Source organism: Carettochelys insculpta, chromosome 21 (genome assembly GCF_033958435.1).
Source record: "Carettochelys insculpta isolate YL-2023 chromosome 21, ASM3395843v1, whole genome shotgun sequence".
Taxonomy (NCBI): Eukaryota; Metazoa; Chordata; order Testudines; family Carettochelyidae; genus Carettochelys; species Carettochelys insculpta.
Genome location: NC_134157.1, coordinates 21,534,906 through 21,559,442, shown reverse-complemented (window position 1 = coordinate 21,559,442; position 24,537 = coordinate 21,534,906). Strand labels below are relative to the sequence as shown.

At 49.5% G+C, this 24,537-nt stretch overlaps 1 protein-coding gene across 1 annotated transcript in view; it reads left to right on the top strand.

Moving 5' to 3' along the window:
• The window catches only part of LHX6 (LIM homeobox 6), a 35,260-nt gene extending 12,866 nt beyond the window's left edge, over positions 1 to 22,394 (top strand). Inside the window, exons 5-10 of the mRNA XM_075015220.1 lie at positions 1,973 to 2,193; positions 10,847 to 10,947; positions 11,037 to 11,132; positions 18,313 to 18,487; positions 19,389 to 19,492; positions 21,246 to 22,394. Of these exons, the coding sequence (XP_074871321.1) occupies positions 1,973 to 2,193; positions 10,847 to 10,947; positions 11,037 to 11,132; positions 18,313 to 18,487; positions 19,389 to 19,492; positions 21,246 to 21,266 (718 nt within the window). The 3' untranslated portion in view covers positions 21,267 to 22,394. The remainder of the gene's footprint in view (positions 1 to 1,972; positions 2,194 to 10,846; positions 10,948 to 11,036; positions 11,133 to 18,312; positions 18,488 to 19,388; positions 19,493 to 21,245) is intronic.
• The last annotated feature ends 2,143 nt before the right edge of the window (positions 22,395 to 24,537 follow it).

The window sequence follows — 24,537 nt, the reverse complement described above, 5'->3', positions numbered from 1 at the left end:
GTCAATAAAAAGACTTTTATGTATTAAAAACATTTATATATATAAATCACATTTGAAAAAAAGCCATGACTCAGTCCGTTGGAATGGGGGAAAATGGTTCTAACTAATCTCTAGGGCTGGCAGGAAAACAACAATCCCATGCAGCTATAGGGTCTGAGATTTCAAATTGCATCGGTTCAGTGCAGACCTTCTGAAAATTTCTGAGGGAAAGACAGATTCCGGAACAACCAGTAAGTGGGCATTCAGCTGGGAGGTGGGAGCCCCATGTTTGTGTCCCACATCCCAGATGAGTGTCATGACCACTAGGTCATATGGCTATTCTTGTCTCTTTCTCTCCCTCCCCACCACAGAAATCCCACCTTGGATGTGGAAAACAGAGACATTTAAAATATTTAGTTTGGTTTCAATAAAACTGGCTTATTTTGAAGAAAAGAAAGTCTAGTCAATTTCTTTTTGTCCAGCTTTACACATTTCCCATCCCAGTGGCACATTGATGAAGACTCAAATAAAAAGCCCCAGGACTTGAAAGATGATTAATGTAACCCCATTACCTCAACCGCTTGTTTATGAATTTATCATCCATTGGGCAACTATCATGGACTGCCTTTCCATCTTTTATGCTTGTGCCTTATCTAAAACCAGGGGTGGGTCTTGCAGCTGATTTCGTTGGCTTTTTTCTCCTTCCCCCTCTGAGTCTATAACCCTGAGAAGCCTGCTGAGGCCACTACCTGGCCTGGCCCTTTTGCTTGGCTTTCGGATGGCTTTGAATGGAAGGAACTTTCTCAAGCCCACTGAGTTGTTTGGCTCGAATAATTCTGTATGTTTCCTGAGACTGCCTCTCACAGGATCTCTGTGCGATGGCGCATGTGACGGGTGATGTTCAGGCCCCATTGAAGGGGTCAGTGTTTCACTGGCGGGGTGGGGAGTGTCGTTGATTTCCATGGGAACAAAGTGTTCTTTGCAGTGAACATGGTGGCAGTGAAAGGTCCTGGCCGGGCAGCTTGGGGGAACGAAGGGCTTAGTGCCCAGAACAGAGGTGGCCCAGATAGCATCATAAATGCTTCCCCTCTTGGGAGTGCACCTAAACCCCAGTGTACATGGGGGTGGAGAGGAAGGATTAAGACTTATGGTGTATCCCTGGCCTCTCAGCTGAGCTGCATTGCTGGCAGGGGCCCTGTCTCCTGGAGAGGGGCTGAGATGTCCCTTGAACTCAGAGCAGATTAATACACGTGGCGTTTTCTTAGCTCTGCTACAAATCTGCCCCCTGGGCTCAGCTTGGTTTGCTGGCTTGCTGCGGTGTGAACAGTTAGTAGCTCCAGGCTCTTTCTTACCATGTTGCCTGGGAGGTCTAGGCCTTGCGGCAGCCCGGTAATGCACACGATATGGCCTACGTCAGAGGGGAGACAAAACGGGGGAGGGAATTTCTTCTGTTGGATTCACTCCTGTGGGGGAGAGACAAGCCCTTGAGAGAGGCCAAGCGCTGCTTCAGGTTGCCCCTGGGTAAGCTGCAGGCTTGTCTCTCTCCCCCACAGAAGTGGGTCCAGCACAAGATTTCCAATTTCCCCATCTTGTCTCTCCAATATCCTGGGCCCGTCATGGCAGCAGTAGCACCTCACACAGCGAGTCAGGGGTGCTCACACCAGGCCCTGAGAGGCCAGCCTGTATTTAGAGCCATCTCCTCACGGGAATCCGGGGAGGTGAGGCGGTATGACTCAGCCACTGACCTGCTGGGTGTAAGTCACCTGACCTCACGGGGTGTGGCTTCCCCGGCCCACGCTTTGGTCTGTGAGACAGGGCGTGCTCTGAGGCCAGGACCGTCTCTGACCCTGCGCCTGTGCAGTGCGTAGCAGCGACGGTGTGTGTGTGTGTGTGTGTGTGTGCGGGCCCTGCTGCTGTACAGCTGAACAGCAATCCCCAGGTGGTTGCCTGTCGTCGTTCTCACCCTTTCTTTCTGTGTCTCTTTCTCTTCCAGTCGATTTGGTACAAAGTGTGCCCGCTGCGGCAGGCAGATCTATGCCAGCGACTGGGTCAGGAGAGCCCGTGGCAATGCCTACCACCTCGCCTGCTTTGCCTGCTTCTCCTGTAAAAGGCAGCTGTCTACGGGCGAGGAGTTTGGCCTGGTGGAAGAGAAAGTGCTGTGCCGGATTCACTATGACACAATGATAGAGAACCTCAAGCGAGCGGCTGAAAATGGTACGCAGCCCCTCCGGGATACCCGCTGGCTCCGCGCTCTCCTGGGAATGTCTCGCCATGTTAGTAGAATGGCTGGCTATGCGGATTTCCCTCGCCTCCCTCTCTGGTTCCTTTCCTAGGTCACGAAGCCATAGGGCTAGCCCGTCTGTGTGCCTCAGTGCGAGGGTCCTGGGGGGCTGCTGGAGGCACCTCCTGGCTTGAAGTGGTTTCTGTCAGAGGCAGGGTTTGCAGTTTGGTTCAGCAGCTCTCAGCACTAGATGCACAGTTCCAGTACCCCTGGCTGGACCCTAGAGGGCCAGGTGGTCCACAGGGCAGCAGAGAACAACCTCATCATCACCTTGGTGAACAAGTTCTCGCTGGGCGAAATTCCACCCTGAGATGCATCCAGAGTGGCTGGAGGCCTCTACGGGCCCCAGGATAGAGTCTGAGCCTGCGACATAGGGCGCTGGTGTTCCCCAGATACTGCACTGTGGTGCTGCAGTCTCTGAAGGGGTCAGCCTCCCAGTGGGGTGGCATGGCCATTGACTTGGTTGTTTCCCAGGGTCTTGCTGGTCTCTGGACTCCTGTAGGTGTGGAGCTCCAGGCAGCTGCTGCTGCAGGAGACAGGAGGCAACTTGCCAGCGTGGTGTCTGCTCCCACTTCTGCTGTCTTGGAGCCTCCTGCTGGGGCCACTTTTCCCACCTGCTGTGTGGCTTTGCTGGTGTGTAGCTGGCATGTCTGGGTATCCTGGGATCAAAACAAGCCCTTTAGTCCCCTCCTCCCTGGCCGTTTCATAGGACACCTAAGGCGGATGTTTCCCTGGAAGCAGCAGGAGTTCCAGCAGGATCCAAAGTGGTGACTGAGGGCCCCTAATCTGGCCAAGAGCTTGCAGGAGCATGAGGTTGGGGGTGGTGCTGTCATTCCTCTCCCCAGGGCTGCCCCCAAGCAGGCAGAAGGGCCTGGGCACTGATGTGTTTCTCTCCTGAGGAGAGGATGCCCCTGTCTCAGCTTGGACTGGAGGCTTTGTTGCTTGGGTTTTGCTGGTCTCCCTGCAGTGTGCAGGGCAGGAAGCAGTCGGGGATTTTGAGTATGTGAGTCATTAATCTAGAAGGTGGGAAGCCAAGCAGACGGGCCAAACATTCCCCTCATTTTCCACTGGCCCTGCCCTCCCACGGGTCCTGCCACTTCCCCATTGCGTTGGGCTGCACACCAGCCTTCCCCTGACTGTACCGGAGGGCGAGACAACATGGCTATGGTTTCTCAATCAAGCCCCACACCCCTCCGGGAGCAGCAGAGGTCAAATGCAAAATGGAGCAGCTCCCTTCCCCTTGAACTCCTTCCAGCTCCCTCTTCCTGAGTGGCAGCATTCAAGTGGTCTCAGAAAGGACCCGAATGGCCAGCTCGTTGAACCCGGGTGGTGGGGCTGAACAGCCCTCAGGGCTGGGGTGTGTAGGCATTTAAGTTTTAAATATCACTAAAGTACAGTAAGAACTTGGTGCTGGACTGAGCACGGCAGCTGGACTGGGAGGTGTCAGCAGCGAGGGTGGAAGGGGAAGCACCTGGAAGGGGCTCTCCTGGGAATGGCCAAGTTAAGGGCAAGCTGTGAATGATGTGGAGGACCTGGCTGCGGGGAGAGAAATGAAGGGCCCAGGGCTGAAGTGTCGGACTGTTGGAGCGCAGTCCTTAGCTCTCGTGGGTTATGCACAGCTGGCGGGTCACTCAGGATGTTTAGTGTGGGGTGAAGCTGAGCTTTAGGATTTGGGTCCGTGGTGAGTTCACCCTCATATCTGCAAGGCTTGTTTGTGCACCATGGAGACCTGACCTTGGGCTTTGCGCCTTCAAGGCCCCACAGTCACTGGCTAGGCCCTGCTGTCAGTGAGCTGCCTTGGGCCCCACTGGGTCAGCTCTGCCTGGAGAAGGGAGGCTGCATTGTGACTGCGCCATGGAGTGAGCCGCTGAGGTGTCATGTCATGGGTTTCCCACTGGTTTAAAAGCTGAAGGGTGTGTGATGCTGTCAGAGCGCCAAGTGCAGGGCCACAGTCTGTACCCATTTTACAGGATAGTGCCATTAAATCTAGGGTGGATGAAGTCATCTAAGGTGCTTTCATTCCAGCTTTTGTGGTGAAAGCTCTGGAGACTGTGAGCTCATGTGGCTAGAGATACCTTTCATTGTCCTGCCTTCTCCCTCTGCTGCCCAACTCAGCAAGAGCTGACGCACTCTTTTGTGGCTGGGCGTTTTGGATGGCAGGGGCTGAGCTGTGCACTGGTAGTGCTCAGCCAGCCAATACATATGTTACACACACAAAAGATCCAGTGGCGCACTCTGGATCTGTGCGGCACATCAAGGGTTAGGCGGTCACACAGCTATGTGAGGGAAGGCAGGCGTGTGATCTTAGTCAGTATTTGTATAGTGAGACAAAACCCACCAGCCTGCTCAGCTGGCTGGGGAGAAGACGTGCCCACAGTGTTACCTTCAGGGGGTGCTGCACAGTTTGGTGATTACAAATAAGCCAGTGGTACTGTCACCCCCAGGGCCAGACAGGAGCCAGGCACGGTGCAATGGCCTGAGTGGAGAACAGCGTTCCCTGTAAGCTGAACTTGGGGATGGCTGATCAGGACTCATGCACATGGCACTCAGCTGATTAGCAGAGTGCCCACATCTGGCAGCGTGTGTTTCTATGGGTGGTGCACATCTGGATATGCCTCAGGGCACATAACAAAATTTATTCTGCACACAAGTAGAAAAAAATTATCGGGTTCATCGGTGGAGAAGGCCTGACAGAAGTGCCCTGGGAAAGCTACCTAGCTGTGTGGCCCATAGCAGGAGCCTTATGGTGTCCCTGGCCAAGAGAATGGGTGGAGCAGAATGAGAGCTCACACTTTCGTCAAGAGGAGGATGACTGGGGTGAGCGGCAGTGGATGCATCTCTTAGCAGGGCCCTGTGCCCACAGGGAGCCATGGCCAATGCCACCAACCACCTCTTCTGATGCTGAACCAGGGACTACCATCTCATCTTGGCCCAGCAGGAGGGCGGAGTGGCCCTGGCCCACGCCGACCATTTGATTTTGCTTGGCTGCTTGGCTGGAGAAAGGTGTAGGTGCCCACAGAGGCCTGGTGCTGCCAGGGGAATTATCAGTAGAGACACCCTAACACCTGTGAATGGGATCTTCAGAAAGTGGGGCAGGAACGTTCCTGGGGACCACCAGGGTGCAGGAATTGCTTGGTGGCCTCATAGACTCAGAAGGGGAGCTGCGTTAGCCTGTAGCTTCACAAGAAAGCCAAGCAGCTCTCTACACCTTAAAGACCCACGAAAGCTCATTACTTCTTCAATAAAATGTAGTCTTTAAGGTGCTACAAGACTGCTTGTTTTCGTGTGGCTTAATGCTCATTTGAGGCTAAGCCCCCGCTGCGAGGCTTACAGAATACTAGCCCCCCGCGGACGGCCCAGAGGAGGGACTGTCGGGTGCAGGGAGGCACGTGAAGGTTTTCAGAACCCTGCTTGAGCTTTGCCAGGGCAACATGCCATGGGCACCGACTGGTTTGGTTGTGATAAAAGCCAATTGATCGGTCTCACTGGGCACAGCAGCAGGCCCAGATGGCTGGTGCTTGTGGGGTGCCTGCTTGTGAGCTGAGAGAGACACCGTGAGAACACTCCCGCTCCACCTTCTGGCTGTGCAAATGGGCACAGCCCCTAGACGTCAGTGGAGATGGCTCTGGCTGCGTGTGTGCTGGCTCAGGCTATGTCTACGCTAGCCCGGAAGAGTGACCCCCTCTGGCTTGCTCTCCCGGGGATCAGCTTTGTGCATCTTGTATGGGCATGTGCAATCGAGCACCCGGGGGCACAGTCGACCCCTGCGCTCTTCACGAGACACGCGGCGTAAGGGAGGGCGACAGGAGAAACTCTCCCGCCCACTTCCCCAGTACGGACAGCCAAGTGCAGATCAGCTGACCTTAGCTACACAAGTGCCGTAGCTAGAACTGTGTACCTGGGGTTGACTTACTTTGCCTAGTGCAGACGTTGCCTGAGGCTCACGGAGCTCCTCTAGCCCTGGCTGCAGTCTCTAGACTGAGAGACGCTCTTGAGGCTGTTGCAGGGGTAAATGTGTGATGGACCCTTCAGCACCCTTTAGTGGGGCAGGCGGGTGAGTCAGGAATCACGGCCTAGCCTTACCCACCTGTCCCCTCCTGCAGCTCACCTGCTTCCCTGAGGGGTGGCCTTGGGGTTCTCGCTGGCTCATCCGGGCAGAGTCAATCATCTGCTTCAAACTCTGTTGTGCTACAGTAGTTCTGACTGAAGTTCAGCGTTCCCCTGGGGTGACCATTTCTCCTCACCTGGGCAGAGCCTGGGGCCTCTCTAGAGCTGCAGAAACTCAGCCTATTCCACGGGCTGCAATTAGGCAGAAGGCCAAAGGGCTCCTGCAGACAAAGCAACGGTGTGGGAGAGAAGTGCGCGTGGATTGTTACCAGGCTGGAAGAGGTGTGATGGGGAACAGTCACGGGGCCTTGTTTCTTGCCTCGATTGGGGAGTCCTGGATCTCCCCCTCCAACTCTCGGAGCAGAGAAGAGGCTGAAGAGGAAGAAGGAGGAAAGAGAAGTTAACTATGAGCATTTCACAGGGGGGAGCTCGTGTTTTCCCTGGCCGCTTAGTACCCAGTGATTCACCTTAGAGCGCTCTGCAGCTGAAAGCGCTGCCCAAGTGCAAAATGCTGGTCTAGCTTTGTCTGCTGGGGAGGCCGGCATGAGCTTACCTCAGCAGATGGGCTGTTGAGGGACATGAGTGTGAAGCGCCATCCTCGGCTGCATGTGGAAACAATTATCCCAAATGACACGAAAATAATCAGAGCATGTTTACAAGGGTGAAGCAACGAGATAAAACAAAACGTCAAGTCAGTCTGGGAGGGTCCTGACTCCGGATGCCTGTTTGTGGGGCGTCAGGCCATATGGCAGACCGATGCTCAGAGCGTAGCAAGGCTCCTGACAATGCAGGTGTTCTGTGGCATCTGCTAGGAGTAGCCCCAGGGAAGATGCCACTTGTCCTGAAGTGGGGGCATTGAATGTTGGGAGCCAGATCCCCAGGTGGTGTGAATTGGTGAGATCCTATTGGAGTCAGTGCTCAGTTTACACCAGATGAGCTGTGGTGTCTCCCTCCTGCTGTTCAGGCACAGGGCAGTGGGTGGCTCCCAAAGGGAGATCACACCAGCTATGGGGCACAAGGGGCAGGAGGAAGCCAGGGGCAGCCGGACAGAGCGGTTGTGCCATGAGTCTGCCGTGGAAGGCCGGCATTTCCTGCACTAGAGCCAACTGAGGACAGCTTGCATCTGAGCGCCACCTCCGGAGATGAGCAATTCCTGGAGACTTGCAGAGGGCCACACATTTTTTTCCCAAGAATTGCAAAGCAACTTCTTCTGCACATGACGTTTCACGTAGAAGAAAAATAAACAGATGTTGCTGAAGCCTGGATCCCATTCATCATCCTATAGGAAGAAGTCAAACTGTCTGGGAAAGCCCTTCAGCATGGGCCAAAACAATCAGAGCCCTGTCCAGCCTGCAAAGCAAACTGCTCCCCAGGGGAGCAGCGAAAGGGGAGCTGCTGAACCCCATTTCAGGCACCCACCCTTAGTGGTGCTGGCCAGCAGCTCGCCTGCCTGCCTGTCTGAGCATGGCCGGCGCTTGTGCACCCGAGGAGCCTTGTGCTCATAAATCACTTGGTGGAAGCAACAGAGGGGAAGCCGTGCTAGTCTATACACTATCAAAACAAAACAGCAGTCCAGCAGCACTGTAAAGACTAACAGAAAAATTTATTAGATGATGAGCTTTTGTGGGACAGACCCACTTTTCAGCCCATAGCCAGACCAGACCAGACTCGATATTTAAGGCACAGAGAACCGAAAACAGTAAAGGTTGACAAATCAGAAAAAATTGTCAAGGTGAGCAAATCAGAGAGCAGAGGGGCGGAAGGGGGCTGGTGGTCAAGAATTAGATTAAGCCAAGTATGAAAACAAGCCCCTATAATGACCTAGAAAATTCCCATCCCGGTTCAAACCACTTGTTCACGTGTCGAATTTGAATGTAAAAGAGAGCTCAGCAGCAGGTCTTGGAGTGATTGCAATTTCCATCACTTTGTGGAAGATGAAAGTGTTAATGTCGCCGGGAGCCTGATGTGACCTCGTGCTCCAGCCCTGCTCCTGACAGCTCTCTGTGTTTGGGTGGGCACTGACCAGGCACAGCCCAGTTCTGTGTTTCAGATTCAAACTGCGCCTGGCTGAACATGCCTGAATCAAATGCACAACATCCTTTTCCTCTCATGCTTCCCCATTGCAGTGGTTCAGCTGTCTATGCCCTGGGAAGGAGACACTCTGAGATGGCTGGGAAGGGCAGGGAACCCAGGGGACCTGCACCACAGGTCCTGTTCCTTGGTCGTTTGTAGGAGTCCTAGATCCATGCTCCAGCATTTCAGGGTTTACCTTCCTAGAGTGGGCAGAAGATGAGGGGAAGAGCCCCTCCGCAAGCTACTTACTTGGCAGATACAGTCTGAGGCTAGCGACAGCGGCTCAGTGGGGGCTTGGATAGTGGGTGAGACCCAAGCTGGCACATTGACAGTGGGGCCTGGCCGGTGGGCCATGGATGCTGAAGTCAATTGAAGTGCAGAGCCCTGAAGGAGCAGGGTGCAAGGTCATCTTGTCCTAAGGTGGGGCTTGGCCAGGGAAACAACTTGATGACTTCAGTGGGATTGCACGTGGCCTGGATTCGGTGCTCAGAGTCAAGAGTTCCAGAAGGTAGAGCCCTACTTCTGCTGAGCTACTGATGGCAGCTGGGAAGAGGGACAATAAGGGACCTGTGTAAATGTTTGTCCTTGTTATTGTTCCCCTTGTCCTGCATTTCCCTCTTCCCTCCAATTACTTGCTACACCTCCCTGGTGTGCCATGTCCGAATCATAGCGAGGTCTCTTAGGGCAGGGCCAGCCTCTCACCTTGCGTTCCTACAGCGCCTCGCGTGACGGGTCCTGATTTGGGTTCCTCAGCACGAACACCATGTAACTCACAGCTGTTCCTGGGGCTAGGGGAGATGGTGCACAGAGGGCACCTGCTGGCTGCCAACTTGAGCTCATCAGTGCTCAGTGGTGTTGCTCAGTTAGGAGCTTGGCTGCCCATGCAACACTAGTGCTGAGTTATTTAAACTCTAGGACCAGCATTCCTGGCTGGTGATGTGAAGGGATAGGCTGGAGGTCTATAAAACCATGGCTGGGGTAGGGGTAGTGAATGGAGAAGTGATGTTGACCCCAGCACGTAACACTGGGGGAGCTGGAGGGGGGAGCTGATAAAATCAAGAGGCAGCAGGTTTAAAACTAACCTCTGGAAGCACCGTCAGCCTGCGGAGCTCCCTGGCAGTGGCTGTTATAATGGGCAGAGGTATCAGAGGGTTCAGAAAGGAACTAGATCAGTTCCTGAAGGATCAACCCATCAATGGCTTTTAGCCAAGGTGGTCAGAGACATGGCCTCACGCTCTGCATGGCCTTAAGCCTCTGACTGCTGGATGCTGGGACAGGAGGACAGGGCAGAATTGCCCTGCTCAGTTCATTTCCTCCGATGCACCTGACTTGGCATCAGTTGCTGCGGGAACACAGGACAATTGATCTGATGCACTACAACCATTCTCATGTTCTTACGGGACTGGTGTTCAGTCCCAGCTCTTCTACAGATTGCCTGTGACCTTGGGCAAGTAACTGCATGTCTGTCTTCCATCCCCAGCCGTGAGGTGGGGATAATAGCCCTGGCAAGGTGTTGGGAGGATAAATCCTCTGGGATGCTTGGTAATAATGGCCACATTACTGACGTGTTTGGAGTGAAAAGTTGTTGACTGTCTGAGGAGAGCATTTATGCCGCTAGCGCCCCTGGGCTGGATGCTGCTTGGAGACCTGTTTGAATCGCAGAACTCAGAATCCCTCCAAACAAAGCCTTCTGCACCTGCGGGCAGGGAAACTTCTCCCCCTGCCCCCAGTGCAGACGGCAGCTGGTGCTGAGTGCCACCAATGAGCAGTAGCTAATGCAGAGTTCAGTTTTGCATTCACCTGATTTCTGCACATGTCAGCCCCCCCAGGGCGATTCTTGTTCCCTTGTGAGGCTGTGCAGGGGATCCAGTCGGGGGGGAGGTGGGATCAGGAAAGCAGTGCACTTCCCTGGTGTGCGGGGACCTGGCTTTCTGAGGGTTTCCCGCACGAGGCTGGGCAGCAGGGGCTGAGTTGCTTGGGGCAGATCTCCAAGAGGTGCAGCGACTGTCCCAGCCCTGAGTCTTTCTCCTCCTGTGCTGAGTTCCCCCGCGTGGGCTATGCATGGAGGTCAGGTTTTGGACCTGGGGGACTGATTGAGCGGTCAGACAAAACTCTTATTCCCAGCAGTGGGAGCTAGCTTAGTAATAGGGCACTGGGTCAGGTCCTGGGGGCGTGAGTCACTTTGCATGACTTACAATGACGAGCCCAAACCCCATCAACCCACAACGCTGCCTTCCTGGGCAAGCTCCTGCCCTGAGCAACTTTCCCAGACAGCTGCCCAGGGAGGGGTTATTTCGGCTCCAGCTGGAACAGAAGAGGCTTCCCCTCGCTTTAGATGGCTGCCTCTGGGCTCCTGCATGTGGGCTCTAATCAGCACCACGCTCAGACCTGCCCCCTCTCCTGTAGGCAACGGGATCACGTTAGAGGGAGCAGTCCCGTCAGAGCAAGACAGCCAACCGAAGCCAGCAAAGAGAGCGCGCACATCCTTCACCGCAGAGCAGCTGCAGGTAAAGTGGCCTCAGCAGAGAGTTCTGGGGGGTAGGTTGCTGGACGAGAGTCAAGGTGACTGTTCTCCCTGTGTCCATCTGCCCTCTAGGTCATGCAGGCACAGTTTGCTCAGGATAACAACCCAGATGCACAAACCCTTCAGAAACTGGCAGACATGACTGGGCTGAGTCGGAGAGTCATTCAGGTAAGGGGCAGAGGAGAAGCTCTGCTGATGATTTGCAGAGTGTCACTTACCACCTTGCAGAACTGGGGAGTTTGGTATATCAAAATTCCCGGGGCTCGCTTGGCTAAATCTTCACACTCTCCTTACGAACATCAGGAGGTAACATCACAGAGTCACTGCTAGGAGCAGACATGCTGGATTAGCAGGTGACCTCTCCAATGTGCAGGTGTTTGATGGCAGAATCCATTGACTATGCCAGCACTGTGCTTTTTCCCATTTCCTGCTCGTTTCCCTTCTTTTCAAATTTGTATAATCGAAGAAGACTAGAATCACAGAACACTAGAACTGGAAGGGACCTCGAGAGGTCATTGAGTCCAGCCCCCTGTCCTCATGGCAGGATCAAGCACCATCTGGACCATCCCAGATAGGTGTCTATCAAACCTGCTCTTAAATACGTCCAGTGATGGAGGTCCCACAACCGCCCTAAGGCTAGGTCTACACTAGCTGCAGAAGAGCAAACACTTAGGTTTGATCTTCCGGGGTGCCGGCGTGTTCTGGGATCAGTGTCGAATCTGGAACTCCTTGCGATTAAGGAATGTCGGAGAGCTCCCGTCGACATTCTGCAGGGAGGACAAGGACCAACGTTGACGGCTGCAAAATTGATTTTAGGTATGCAACTGGAGTACCTAAAATTGCGTCTCAGCCGTTGGCATTCCTGGTAAATGCAGACATAGCCTTTAAGCAATTTATTCCAGTGTTTAACCACCCAGGCAGTTAAGAAGTTTTTCCTAATGTCCAACCTAAATCTCCCTTGCTGCAGTTTAAGACCATTGCTCCTTGTCCTATCCGCAGCAGTTAAGGAGAACAATTTTTCTCCCTCCTCCTTGTAACCCTCTTTTAGGTGCTTGAAAACCGCTATCATGTCCCCTTTTGATCTTCTTGTTTCTAAACTAAACAAGCCCAGTTCTTTCAGTCTTTCCTCATAGCTCATGTTCTCTAGACCTTTAATCATTCTTGAAAATACACTTCAGGCCCCAGCGAGGAATGAACTTGTGACCCTGGTTTACAAGCCCAGGGCCACTAGCTCCAAGCCAAGGCAAATAAATTGAAAGGGGGACAACTGATTTTAATATTGTCCCTATCCACTTCACCTTGTCACTGAAAATCAGTTCAGACAACGCAAGCGCCCTTCCCCAAGAACAAACACTCCTCATTCCAAAGAAACTTCAGCTGGTCAATGCATTTCAGTCAATGGAATGACAGCCAGGAGCAGCCCAAGTGAAGGCACTTTGGAAAACATGAAAGTTGAGGTTTTTAACCATGTGAGAAACTTCAGCAGCTAGGAGTATCAGAGAGGCGGCCGAGTTAGTCTGTATCTTCAAAAACAACAAGAAGTCCTGTGGCACCTTATAGGCTAACAGATATTTTGGAGCATAAGCTTTCGTGGGCAAAGACCTGCTTCCTCAGATGCATCTGGTGAAGTGGGTCTTTGCCCATGAAAGCTTATGCTCTAAGATATCTGTTAGTCTATAAGGTGCCACAGGACTTCTTGTTGGTTTTATTAGCTAGGAGGAAATACGTAAGGAAATTCCAGAAGCAACTGCAGTGTAGGTGAGGCCAATAGAGAGTAAGATAGCAGGATAGAACACAAGAGCTGGATTTTGTTTTTGCTTACGTCAGGGGTCTGATGGGTGACCTTGAGCAAGTCACGTCACTGCTCTGTGCCTCAGTTTCCCCCTCTGTAAAATGCGGACAATGTCACTGACATTTTTTATAAAAGACTTTGTGATGGACAGATGAACAACTCTATTTAACAGCTAAGTATTATAATTACGTATGCAAGTAATAAACGCGGTCCCTGTAGGAATCTCACCCTGACCTTCCTGTCCTTCTTGTGCATTTGTAGTCTCAGCTTTAACCTGGCACTGATATATATTTGCCTGTAAGAAAAACCTGAAAGTCGAAAACAATCCTGCAGTTGCCACCCATTTTTGCCCTTTCAAAGGCAAATTTAAGGGTCTAGTAGGACAAAAATCCAGCTCAAACCTCAGTTACAAAACTCTTCAATAATCCCAAGGCCAAGTGGACTGGACAATGGGCGAGTCCATGTGTGAATTATTTTTTTTTCCAAAAAAGGACCTTTCATCAGGAAACAATTTGTCAGGCATAATCTGATGTGAACCACTTACGGCTGTTTCTGTCTCAGCCTCCTCTCTTGGAACATTGACCTAGCGCTGAAAAAAATTACAAGCAAGAAGTAAAATGTAACACTTCAGCACTTTTTAAAAGATAGTCCCTCAGGAGTTCCTTGTTCTAGGACACAGGGTAGGACTTGGCATGCTAACTACTGCCATAGGTCCCCGGGTGTTCCTTTAATCCAAGCAATCAGACACACTTGTTGGCCTCATTGATATGATCTGTACAGCTCGGGTGTACACCATGGGTCTGTCCCCACAGCAGAGTTAACCCAGGCATTGCCGCTAATGGTCACCCCTCGTGTTAACCTCTGACACAAGTTTAGTGGGGCTTTCAAGCCCAGCTAGCTGCCCTGGATTGAACTCCTGGGTGTGGGCTATAGCTGAGCAAGGCTTTCGATCATCACGGTCCCCCATTCACTTCCAAAGCCTTCCCACAATTCTCCCTGTGTGCCCAGAAAGACAAGATGACCGGTTCTGCCCCGGCTCATTGGGGAGGATTCCTAGAAGAGCTCTACTCACTGGAGCACAAAGGACCATGGGATATGCCCCCAGAAGTGATAGTGAGACACACAGGTGAGTGCAGACCTGTGGGGACACTAGGTCAGGCAGAGCTAGGCTAACGTGGGGGCTCGGCCTTGGGAGCCCCTCACTCATGTTCACTCTGCAGTGAGGACACACACCAGTGCCTTGTCTCAACATGCACTTGTGTAAAACCCGGGCTGGGAAAGGGGCATGGCTTCTGTTTGGTCCAAAGTCCTCCTGGGCAGGAACGCAGTGGAGGAATGTCCCAAGATGTTCCAATATTGCTACTAAACGCTTCCGCTAGGGTTGGCTCTGGGCACTGATTAACCAGTCAGTAGCACTCCACTAAACACTGGGAGATTTTTAAGACCATAGAAGACTTTTATGATCATCTATCTCAGTGGTTCTCAACCAGGGGCATGACCCTGGGGATTAACAAGACTCTCTGAGGTGTACATCAGCTCATCTAGGTCTTTACAATGAGCTACGTAGCAAAGTCAGTGCAAACCGAAATGTTGCACCATGCTTTTGTTGATATTGCTTGATATGTTACACGCTGGCATGTAAGTACAAAAGTTACCTTCCAAGAGATTCATTTGAGAATTATGTGTTCAAGTGAGGACGTCAGCAGTTTTGTAGTAATAGCAGTGACATGTCTGTATTTTTATGTCTGGTTTGCTAAGCAAGTAGTTCTTAAGAGAAGTGAAACGTAGGGGTACGTGACCAGGGCTGTGGAGAAACTTTCCGGGCCCCTTGGCAAGGTGGGATGGGACCTGGCTCTGTGTCCCTGGAAGGGGCAGAGCTTTGGGCAGAAGGGGTGGGGCTGGCTTACTTTCTGTATATATATCTCTAAGCTACCCTCACGGTACACAACTATAGAATCATAGAACGCTAGGACTGGAAGGGACCTCGAGAGGCTATCGAGTCCAGCCCCCTGCCCCAATGGCAGGACCAAGCACTATCTAAACCATCCCCGATAGACATCTATCTAACCTGTTCTTAAATATCTCCAGCGATGGAGATTCCACAACCTCCCTTGGCAATTTATTCCACTGTTTGACTGCCCTGACAGTTAGGAACTTTTTCCTAATGTCCAACCTAAACCTCCCTTGCTGCAGTTTAAGCCCGTTGCCTCTTGTTCTATCCTCAGAGGCCAAGAAGAACAAGTTTTCTCCTTCCTCCTTATGACTCCCTTTTAGATACCTGAAAACCGCTATCATGTTTCCCCTCAATCTTCTCTTTTCCAAACTAAACAAGCCTTTCAACCTTTTTTCATAGGTCACATTCTCTAGACCTTTAATCATTCTTGTCGCTCTTCTCTGGACCCTCTCTAGTTTCTCCACATCTTTTTTGAACTGCGGTGCCCAGAACTGGACACAATACTCCAGCTGAGGCCTAACCAGTGCAGAGTAGAGTGGAAGAATGACCTCTCATGTCTTGTTCACAACACACCTGTTAATGCATCCCAGAATCATGTTTGCTTTTTTTGCAACAGCATCACACTGTTAACTCATATTTAGCTTGTGGTCCACTATAATCCCTAGATCCCTTTCTGCTGTAGTCATTCCTAGACAATCTCTCCCCATTCTGTATGTGTGAAACTGATTGTTCCTTCCTAAGTGGAGCACTTTGCATTTGTCCTTATTAAACTTCATCCTGTTTACCTCAGACCATTTCTCCAGTTTATCCAGATCATTTTGAATTTTGACCCTATCCTCCAAAGTAGTCGCAACCCCTCCCAACTTGGTATCATCTGCAAACTTAATAAGCACACTTTCTATGCCAATATCTAAATCATTGATGAAGACATTGAACAGAACTGGTCCTAACACAGACCGCTGTGGAACCCCACTTGTTACATTTCTCCAGCAGGATTGAGAACCATTAAGAACTACTCTCTGGGTACGGTTATCCAGCCAGTTATGCACCCACCTTATAGTAGCCTCATCTAAATTGTATTTGCTTAGTTTTTTTATAAGAATATCATAAGAGACCGTATCAAACGCTTTACTAAAGTCTAGGTATACCACATCTACCGCTTCTCCCCTATCCACAAGACTCGTTATCCTATCAAAGGAAGCTATCAGATTAGTTTGACAAGATTTATTCTTTACAAATCCATGCTGGCCATTGTTCCCTATCCCCTTACCACCTTCCAAGTGCTTGCAGATGATTTCTTTAATTACCTGCTCCATTATCTTTGCTGGCACTGAAGTTAAGCTGACTGGCCTGTAGTTTCCCGGGTTATTCTTATTTCCCTTTTTATAGATGGGCACTATATTTGCCCTTTTCCAGTCGTCTGGAATCTCTCCTGTCTCCCATGATTTTCCAAAGATGATAGCTAAAGGCTCAGATACCTCCTCTATCAGCTCCTTGAGTATTCTAGGGTGCATTCCATCAGGCCCTGGTGACTTGCAGACATCTCATTTTCCTAAGTGATTTTTAACTTGTTCTTTTTTTATTTCAACTTCTAACCCTACCCCTTTCCCACTAGCATTCACTATGTTGGGCATTCCTTCATCAAAGTTCTCAGTGAAGACCGAAACAAAGAAGTCATTACACATCTCTGTCATTTCCAAGTTCCCTGTTACTGTTTCTCCCTCTCACTGAGCAATGGCCCTACCCTGTCCCTGGTCTTCCTCTTGTTTCTAATATATTTATAAAAAGCCTTTGTGTCTCCCTTTATGCCTGTAGCTAGTTTGAGCTCATTTTGTGCCTTAGCCTTTCTAATCTTTCTCCTGCATTCTTGTGTTGTTTGCCTATATTCATCCTTTGTAATTTTTCCTTGTTTCCATTTTTTATACAATCCTTTTTTATTTTGAGATCATGCAAGGTCTCCTGGTTAAGCCAAGGCAGTCTTTTTCCATATTTTCTATCTTTCCTACACAGCGGGATAACTTGCTTTTGGGCCCTTAATAATATCCCTTTGAAAAGCTGCCAACTCTCCTCAGCTGTTTTTCCCCTCAGCTTTGCTTCCCATGGGACCTTACCTACCAGCTCTCTGAGTTTACCAAAATCTGCCCTCCTGTAATCCACTATCTCTATTTTGCTGTTTTCTGTTCTACCCTTCCTTAGGATTGTGAACTCTATGATTTCGTGATCACTTTCACCCAAGCTGCCTTCCACCTTCAAGTTCTCTACCAATTCCTCCCTACTTGTTAAAATCAAGTCTAAAACAGCTTCCCCCCGGTAGCTTTTTCAACCTTTTGGAATAAAAAGTTGTCTCCAATGCAATCCAAGAACTTACTGGATAGTCTCTGCCCCACTGTATTAGTTTCCCAACATATATCTGGATAGTTGAAGTCCCCCATCACCACCAAATCTGGGGCCCTGCTTGACTTTGTTAGTTATTTAAAAAAAGTCTCATCCACCTCTTCCACCTGGCTAGGCAGCCTGTAGTAGACGCCTACCAGGACATCACCCTTGTTTTTTACCCCTCTTAGTCTAACCCAGAGACTCTCAACACGTCTATCTCCACCTCAGTCCAAGCGTGTACATTTTTAATATATCAGGCAACGCCTCCCCCCTTTCTTCCCTGTCTGTCCTTCCTAAGCAGGCTGTAGCCTTCCATACCAACATTCCAATCGTGTGTATTACCCCACCAAGTTTCTGTGATGCCAACGATGTCATAGTTATATTTATTTACTAGCACTTCCAGTTCTTCCTGTTTATTACCCATACTTCTTGCATTGGTATACAGGCATCTAAGACAATTGTTCTGGCAAGTAGCTATTTGTGCTCAAATCCGAAAATAGAAGCAAAATAAGGTGAAATATGCAGGTACCAGGAAAAATCTCTCTAGGTAATGGTTAAATCTGACTCAAATACCATTCATCATGCACAGCACTAATGTTTGCTCAGCCAGGGTCACCAGACCATTGGGGGCTGGGTTCTTCTACCCCATCACCCCAGCCAGGCTGACAGGGGCACCCAGTAGGTGCCACCTGGGGCTTTGGTGGTGATTTAAAGGGCCCCAGGGCAGTTGCCTCTTTTTTTCCCCTTTTGGTGGGCCTGTACATGGCTGATCAGATCCCTGAAAGACGTCCAGTAGTCTGGAAAGGTTGAGATCCTCTGGGCAAACCTGCCCTTCTGTATAATACTGGCCATAGAATGTCACCCTGATTCCTTCATCAAGCCCTAGAGGTTCATCCTTTCATTTAAGCTGGCATGTGTCATTTTATGAGCTAAGATCAATTAATAGTAAAAAAATGCAGCCAGAGAGCCCTAATGCTCAGGCTTCATGGACTTGAAACTTCTGTTCTAAGGTATGAAAACAAAGCCAGGGAGGCCAGTAGAGTGGTGGGGGTTGGGGCCTGTCAGGAAGATTTCCCAGGGCCCCGATTTCTAACAAAGTCTTCTCCTTTCCTGAAATGTTCAAACTGAGACAGACTCGGGGGTCGGGGTGTGTGTGTCTGTGATAGATAACATCTCTGTTTAGGTCTCTCTTAACCCACCTGGTTTGGTTTCTCTTGGTGTTGCAGGTTTGGTTTCAAAACTGCCGAGCACGCCATAAAAAGCACACGCCTCAACACACAGTGCCTCCTTCCGGAGCCCCCCCTTCCCGGATCCCTACGTCGCTTTCTGATGACATCCACTACTCTCCCTTCAGCAGCCCCGAGAGGGCCAGGATGGTAACCCTGCATGGATACATAGAAAGTAAGTGGCAGCCCATCCACGCTGTAGTGTTTATGATGGGGCAGAAAGGGACATGGGCCCGCTGGGGAAAGCAAAGGGTTTATAGCAAGAGAAGAGCTATTAGGAGTTAACGGTGGCTAGTGTCAATGCAACAGCACCATGAAGTCATTAATTTACAGTGCCCAAAGGCGCAGGCAGGCACTTTCCCCTGCAGGTTCTGACATTTTATGAATTGTGAACCAGGGTCAGGGCAGCCTATGGAGAACAGGCGCCAGGAGAACTTTGCCTTTGGGGCTTTCTTTAGAGTCTCTATTCAGCTGCAGGCCAAAGAGCTTAATGCCAGCATCAGAGAGTTGGCAAAGGGCATACATAAGGAACAAGTCATAGATATGGCCTCTTTCAATAGACTCCCTCATCTGCAGCTGAGGCCACTGTAATGGCCTTGCTTTTTTTGGTCATTATCTCTCCTCACATGTTCCTTATAAATCAGAGGTGGTGGCCAGTGACCATGTCGTTAGGACTCTAATTTGGAGATTGGGCAGTTCTGTTCCTGTGAGTGGGATCACAAATTTTCTTCCGCTCATTCTGAGTGCGAATTAATCATTTGCGAATGGTGGGTCCCAGAACACAGTTCAGGGAGATGGGAGGGTGGCCCACAATGACTTCACTGGATCATTTTTGCCTTTAAGACAATCTTAGCCCCCCCCCGCCACCTTGACCCATGTGCATTTTAGTAAAAACTGATTAGTCGTCCTGTGCCTTCCTCCTGCTGCTCAGTCCTGACCCATTTCCTGCTCAGGACTCTGGCTGCTCAGCCTGGAGGGTGTGTTTTATTTAGAGCGTAATGACAGCTGATTTAGTTCTGGCACAAAGAGTAACCGATTGAAGGTCACAGAGGCTGAAGCCCTCTTCTCATTCGCAGGTCAGGTACAGTGTGGGCAAGTGCACTGTAGACTTCCTTACACTGCTCCAGCAGTGCACCTCAAAGCAGACATGGAAGGACCACTATCTAATAGGGCTGAGAAGGTAAATGCAGTCCCTGTTCCAGGCTTGGAGCCCCAGCACCGAGTAAAGCTTTGCGTTACATCATTGCCACAGCCTCATGCTGCTTGTTGCCAGATGAGAGCTGTTCTCTGGTGCCAACAAATGTCTCTGCTTCATCCAAATATCTCCCCAGCTGCTACCAACTCATCCCTACTGACCCCTGGCTGATGACCCTGGACTTACTCACCCACCACTGACAAAATGTTTATGGTCTACAGCCCTTTCAAGCACCTAGGGTTCAGGTGCTGGGCTGTTGCACTTAGAGTTATTGAAGTCTTTTGATTCATCCTGCCTGATCCACCTTCACTCATTTGTTTGGTCTCTTCCCTGTCCATGTGGTTTGTGGTGAATGGGCATTCATGTTAATGCTGAGTAGAGATGGCCTTTGCCATCCATTGATCTTTCAGTTTTCCATGAGTTAATGTGAGAGAGAAAATCTCCTGGAGACTCTGGCATCACTTAAACCAAACCAAACCAAACAAAAACACACACACCCAAACCCAGCCGGAAATGCTAGGATATTGCATCTCAAAACAATAAGAGAAAACTACTGGATATGCACCAATGTGGTTCAGCTGAACACTTACCACGTCCAGCGTGTGGATTATTGTTCAAATAAACATTTTATTTCTTGCCAAGTCTTTCAAAAATCTGTGTTTAGAGCTTGGCTCCTCAGCTTTATTTAGGCAATTAAATGGTGCCTTGATTTTTCAAAAGCCTGGGGCATTGAGCTTCTATTGTTTCCAGTGTTCGGCACCCATTTTTGAAGATATTGTGCTCTGTCTTTCTTAAGAGTTCAGAATTTTTGTTTGTCAGCCTGGGATTAGTGAGCATGTTGATAAACCATTCCAATACCCTACACACATGTAAGCTGAACTCACACAGGTAATTCAACAGGTTTCAGTTAAACTACTTACATGCTTAAGAAATGTTTCCGGAACCAGATGCTGAGGGTACAGGGCTGTTCCAAACGTTCCTTATCTTTTTGTGTCCATGTTGGTACCAGGAGATTAGACAAACCAGGTAGGTAAGGTAATATCTTTCTGAGTGGGTCCAATACAATATATTACCTTCCCTACCTTGTCACTCTAAAGTGAAGTCTTTTTCCTAATATGTGGTTTGTAATAGGATGCCCTGGACACTAAAAATTGCTGGAGGACCCTGCAAAATAAACAGAGGCCCCAGGTTCCATTTGCAGTGAGGAGGAACATGTGTGCACATACACAGAGATTGTACTGTTGGGCCAGGCTGCTCTGTTCTTGTGCTCAGACAGACAAAAATTGGTTGAAGTCCTGGTCTTTTTCATTTAAAAAAAAGTGAGTGGGGGAGAAAGGGGAGAAAAAAGACATGTGACTGTATGATAGGCTGTCACAGAGGGAACGAAAAAGCTATTGACATAAAGTTTGTACAAGCGCACTATGATTGGAAAACTAAAGCTCTGGCAGGGATGTAAAGCTCATTTAAATTAAGGCAGCTAGTAATATATTCCCAGCGTGGCCTGTTCCTCACTTCTGATCTACACAAAACAACTCTTTTGAGTAGTGGTTTCACTCTGTAGAAAGGGACACTGAAACTTAAGTTAAAAAAAATTGTTTGATGGGGAAAATCCTTAACTGAGTGAGCTGGTTTCCATTTGGGAATCCCAAGTGCTACTGCTCTCTGCAAGCATGTTTCCATTGGGGTGTTGGCTTGTCTCTGTAAGTAGCTAACAGTCCCTTCATGTTTTCCCTGCTAGGTCATCCTATTTCAATATTGACGGCGCAAACTCTTCCTCATCTCTCCGTGGCCCTCCCACCACCGCTGCCCCTCAGTCGCTGAATCACAGTGTCCAGTCAAAGGCAACTTGGATCAGTTGCGCAGGAGAAACTCAATTCAGCATTTTGTGACTTGCACCAACAGCATCTGATAGCCAATGTTGTTGCCTCCCAGCAGCACTGCTGGCATGTGGAGTGCACAGTTACGGTTCTTGCTTGCTTGCTTCTTGTGGACCTGCAGAAAGCCAGTGAGGCTCTAAGGCATTGCCACACACAGCCCAAATTAGTGACCTGACTGCACTTTCACCGTTGCTTCCAGCATCATGAAACAGGACAAGACCATGCTGAGTCAGAGGTATTACTCATTACTACCTAACAATACAAAGCAAGGAGGGAGCAAAGTATTTGGGCCTGATACTGACTTGCCCCAATGTAACACTAATGATTCCAGTAGGTTACGCCTGATGTACATAAGCGTAAATGATATCTGGATCCAGTGAGCTTAGCCATTTAGCACGAGTTGAGCCACATTCACTGCTGATTGTAACTTAACTGAAGTTATTAGAGTTATGCCAGTTCAAAATATGGCCATTCATCTTCAAGGAGCTTTAGAACCACTAATCCATTAACTCTCCTTGAGAGGGTAGTAAGTAAATCTCCTTCTCCCCATTTTACAGGTGGGAGGATTGAGGCAGAGGCTGGTGACTTGCCCAAGCTCACAAAAGGAGTAGGTGTCAGAGCCATAATTAGTGCCCAGAGGTTCCTGACAGTCATTCCTGTCCTCACTATGCTAGACATGCTCCATCCCAAGGACCATCAGCCACATCGTTTCCTGGCTGCCTTTTGCTGGGAGTTGTTTCTCACTCCTGAATGAGTGGTCCCAGGATTGTATCTGCACCAGACTGCTAGCCACGGCCCCCACTAGTGTTGGGAAATGATACATTTTGCTACTAAAATTCCAGCTGCAATCTGGGCTTGTTTCCCTCTGGCCCAGTCCGCAGCAGAAGAACCCTAGCAGCAAAAGTTTAGCCAGTGAGAACAGTCACAAGTATCAGAGGGGTAGCCATGTTAGTCTGTATCCGCAAAAACAATGAGAAGTTCCACGGCACCTTATGGACTAACAGCTTTAGCGGAGCATGAGCTTTCGTGGGCAAAGACCCACTTGACAAAGTGGGTCTTTGCCCATGAAAGATTATGCACTGATAAATCTGTTAGTCTATAGGGTGCCACAGGACTTCTCGTTGTTTTAAGGGTCACAAGGTCTCTACGCCAGGGCTCCACTGGTGACGTAGCTAGCCTCCTTCCCAACACAAACAGGCCCTGTCCCTTATGCAGCCTCCGCTAGCTGAACGACTGGTGGCACAGCAGCTGGGTGAAGCTATCTCTGTTGGGTGGAATTCATGCTTGTGAATTAGCCCCCATTGCTCACCTGCCTCTGCTGGCCCCAGGGTTTGGTACCGGCTCCCCTGGCTTAGTGGTGAACGAATCAAGCCTGTGACTTCTAAGTGATCACTTTAAATCTTTGGCTTTTCATTTTCAGTGTAGCGGGAGATAAATTAACTCGTTTACACTGCATCCGCAGGGCCAGTAGAAACAAGCAGCAGCTGTGGTCACGCAGCAGGCAAGGACAGCATGTGTTTTTTTATAAAGGCTGTGCTAGTAAATCTGGCACCTTCTTTTTTACGATTACCTCAGTCTTTACGTTGTACCCCATCTCCAGTGTTTCTTAGCTCCTCCTGCCTAATGATCACTAAGGGGAGAGCACAATGCTCCAACTAAGCCACAGTTCAGAACGACAGCTCAGAAAGGTCCAGCCTGTGGAGCCCTCACCCCATTCTGGTGAGTGCTTCATCTCACAGGCAGTCTCATTGCAGCCACTGAATAAGGGCTCGACAGTCCGTGCAAGCCTGAAAGACACGTGGCAAAGACCTTTCCTAGACAGAAATAATAAAAGGTAACCAATGTTTGAAATCTCTTGCCAATTACATCGCATCATTGGTTGGTCACTAACAAAATCGCTTTTCTGTGAGTGCTCCAGCAAACTTTTCTGGTGAGAACTGAAGGCAACTTGTCCAAGAATGTGAAAAGCTAATGTGACCCACCAGTCAGCGTGTGAGACCTGTCCCTTTCTGGGCCTGATCCCCAGAGAGACTGAGAGTCCTCCACTCACCACTGGCTTTATAGCTCAAGCTGCAGAGACTCATGCCTTTAGCTTTGGTGGGTCCTGGTCCAGTCTGGTATTACAGTCACAATGGCAGCCATCGCACCACCAGTAGGCAATGAGTATTTTCAACACTGGAGCACTTTCCCAATTGCACCCCCCCCATTTTCATGCTATAATAGGGTGCTTTCTGGGCATGTGATTCTAGCTCATTGCAAGGAGATGGTCACCAACATAACTTGCAAAATGAGCAGATACAGACTTCTGCTGAGGTACACATCACAGTCTATTGACTAGAGAAATAACTGAGCAAAACACATCTTGAGATTTGCTAATAGACGTCAGTATGCCTCATTGCATACATTCATTGTCAGGATAATTCAGCTAGTCCAACTGTACTCAATAACTAGCATTTTAGCCACACTTTAACATTTGAAAGGACACATGATGTTAGAAGTCCATAAAATACTATTATTCACCTCCTGAAAGATTAATAATAGTTTCCATTGAATTCAACCAATCATGACACTGTGTCTACCCATCTGCATTGGTGATCTGATTGGCTAATGTTGTTCCAGAATGCAGTATTACTGCTCCTCTGAGGAGGCACATGGTAGAAATTTGCATCTGTTTTCAGTCAGTGAGACGCCATTTTGTTTTCTTTTTGAACGTGACCATGAATGAGTGAACCAGGCAATAGCTTATTTGCTGTAGCTGAGCATTCAGCTTGTTGGCATGTATTACAGCAAGGGTGCAGTGAACTGGTCTGTGCCCACATGAAATGGCCTCTTGGAAGGGTCCCTTTCTCCCCCAACTCTGCTTGCTCAGTCTAACGACCGTTTTGTTGTGGAACCAGTGTAATACAGTGATGGGTAGTTGTTCAGTTTGACTGTGAGGATGAGACTCCAGACTGTAACTTGACCCCCATGCCATGGTAACAGAGATTTCCACAACCCTGTTTTATTGAGAGAGACAGAAGTTTGATGCACTTCCCCTCTGTCTCAGCAACATTGGGGGGAGATTGCAGAACATATCTGCTAAACAACTTACTGATCAAATTTGACTTGTAATATGTACTGTACATCAAAGTTATTTTAATCGTTAACACTGAC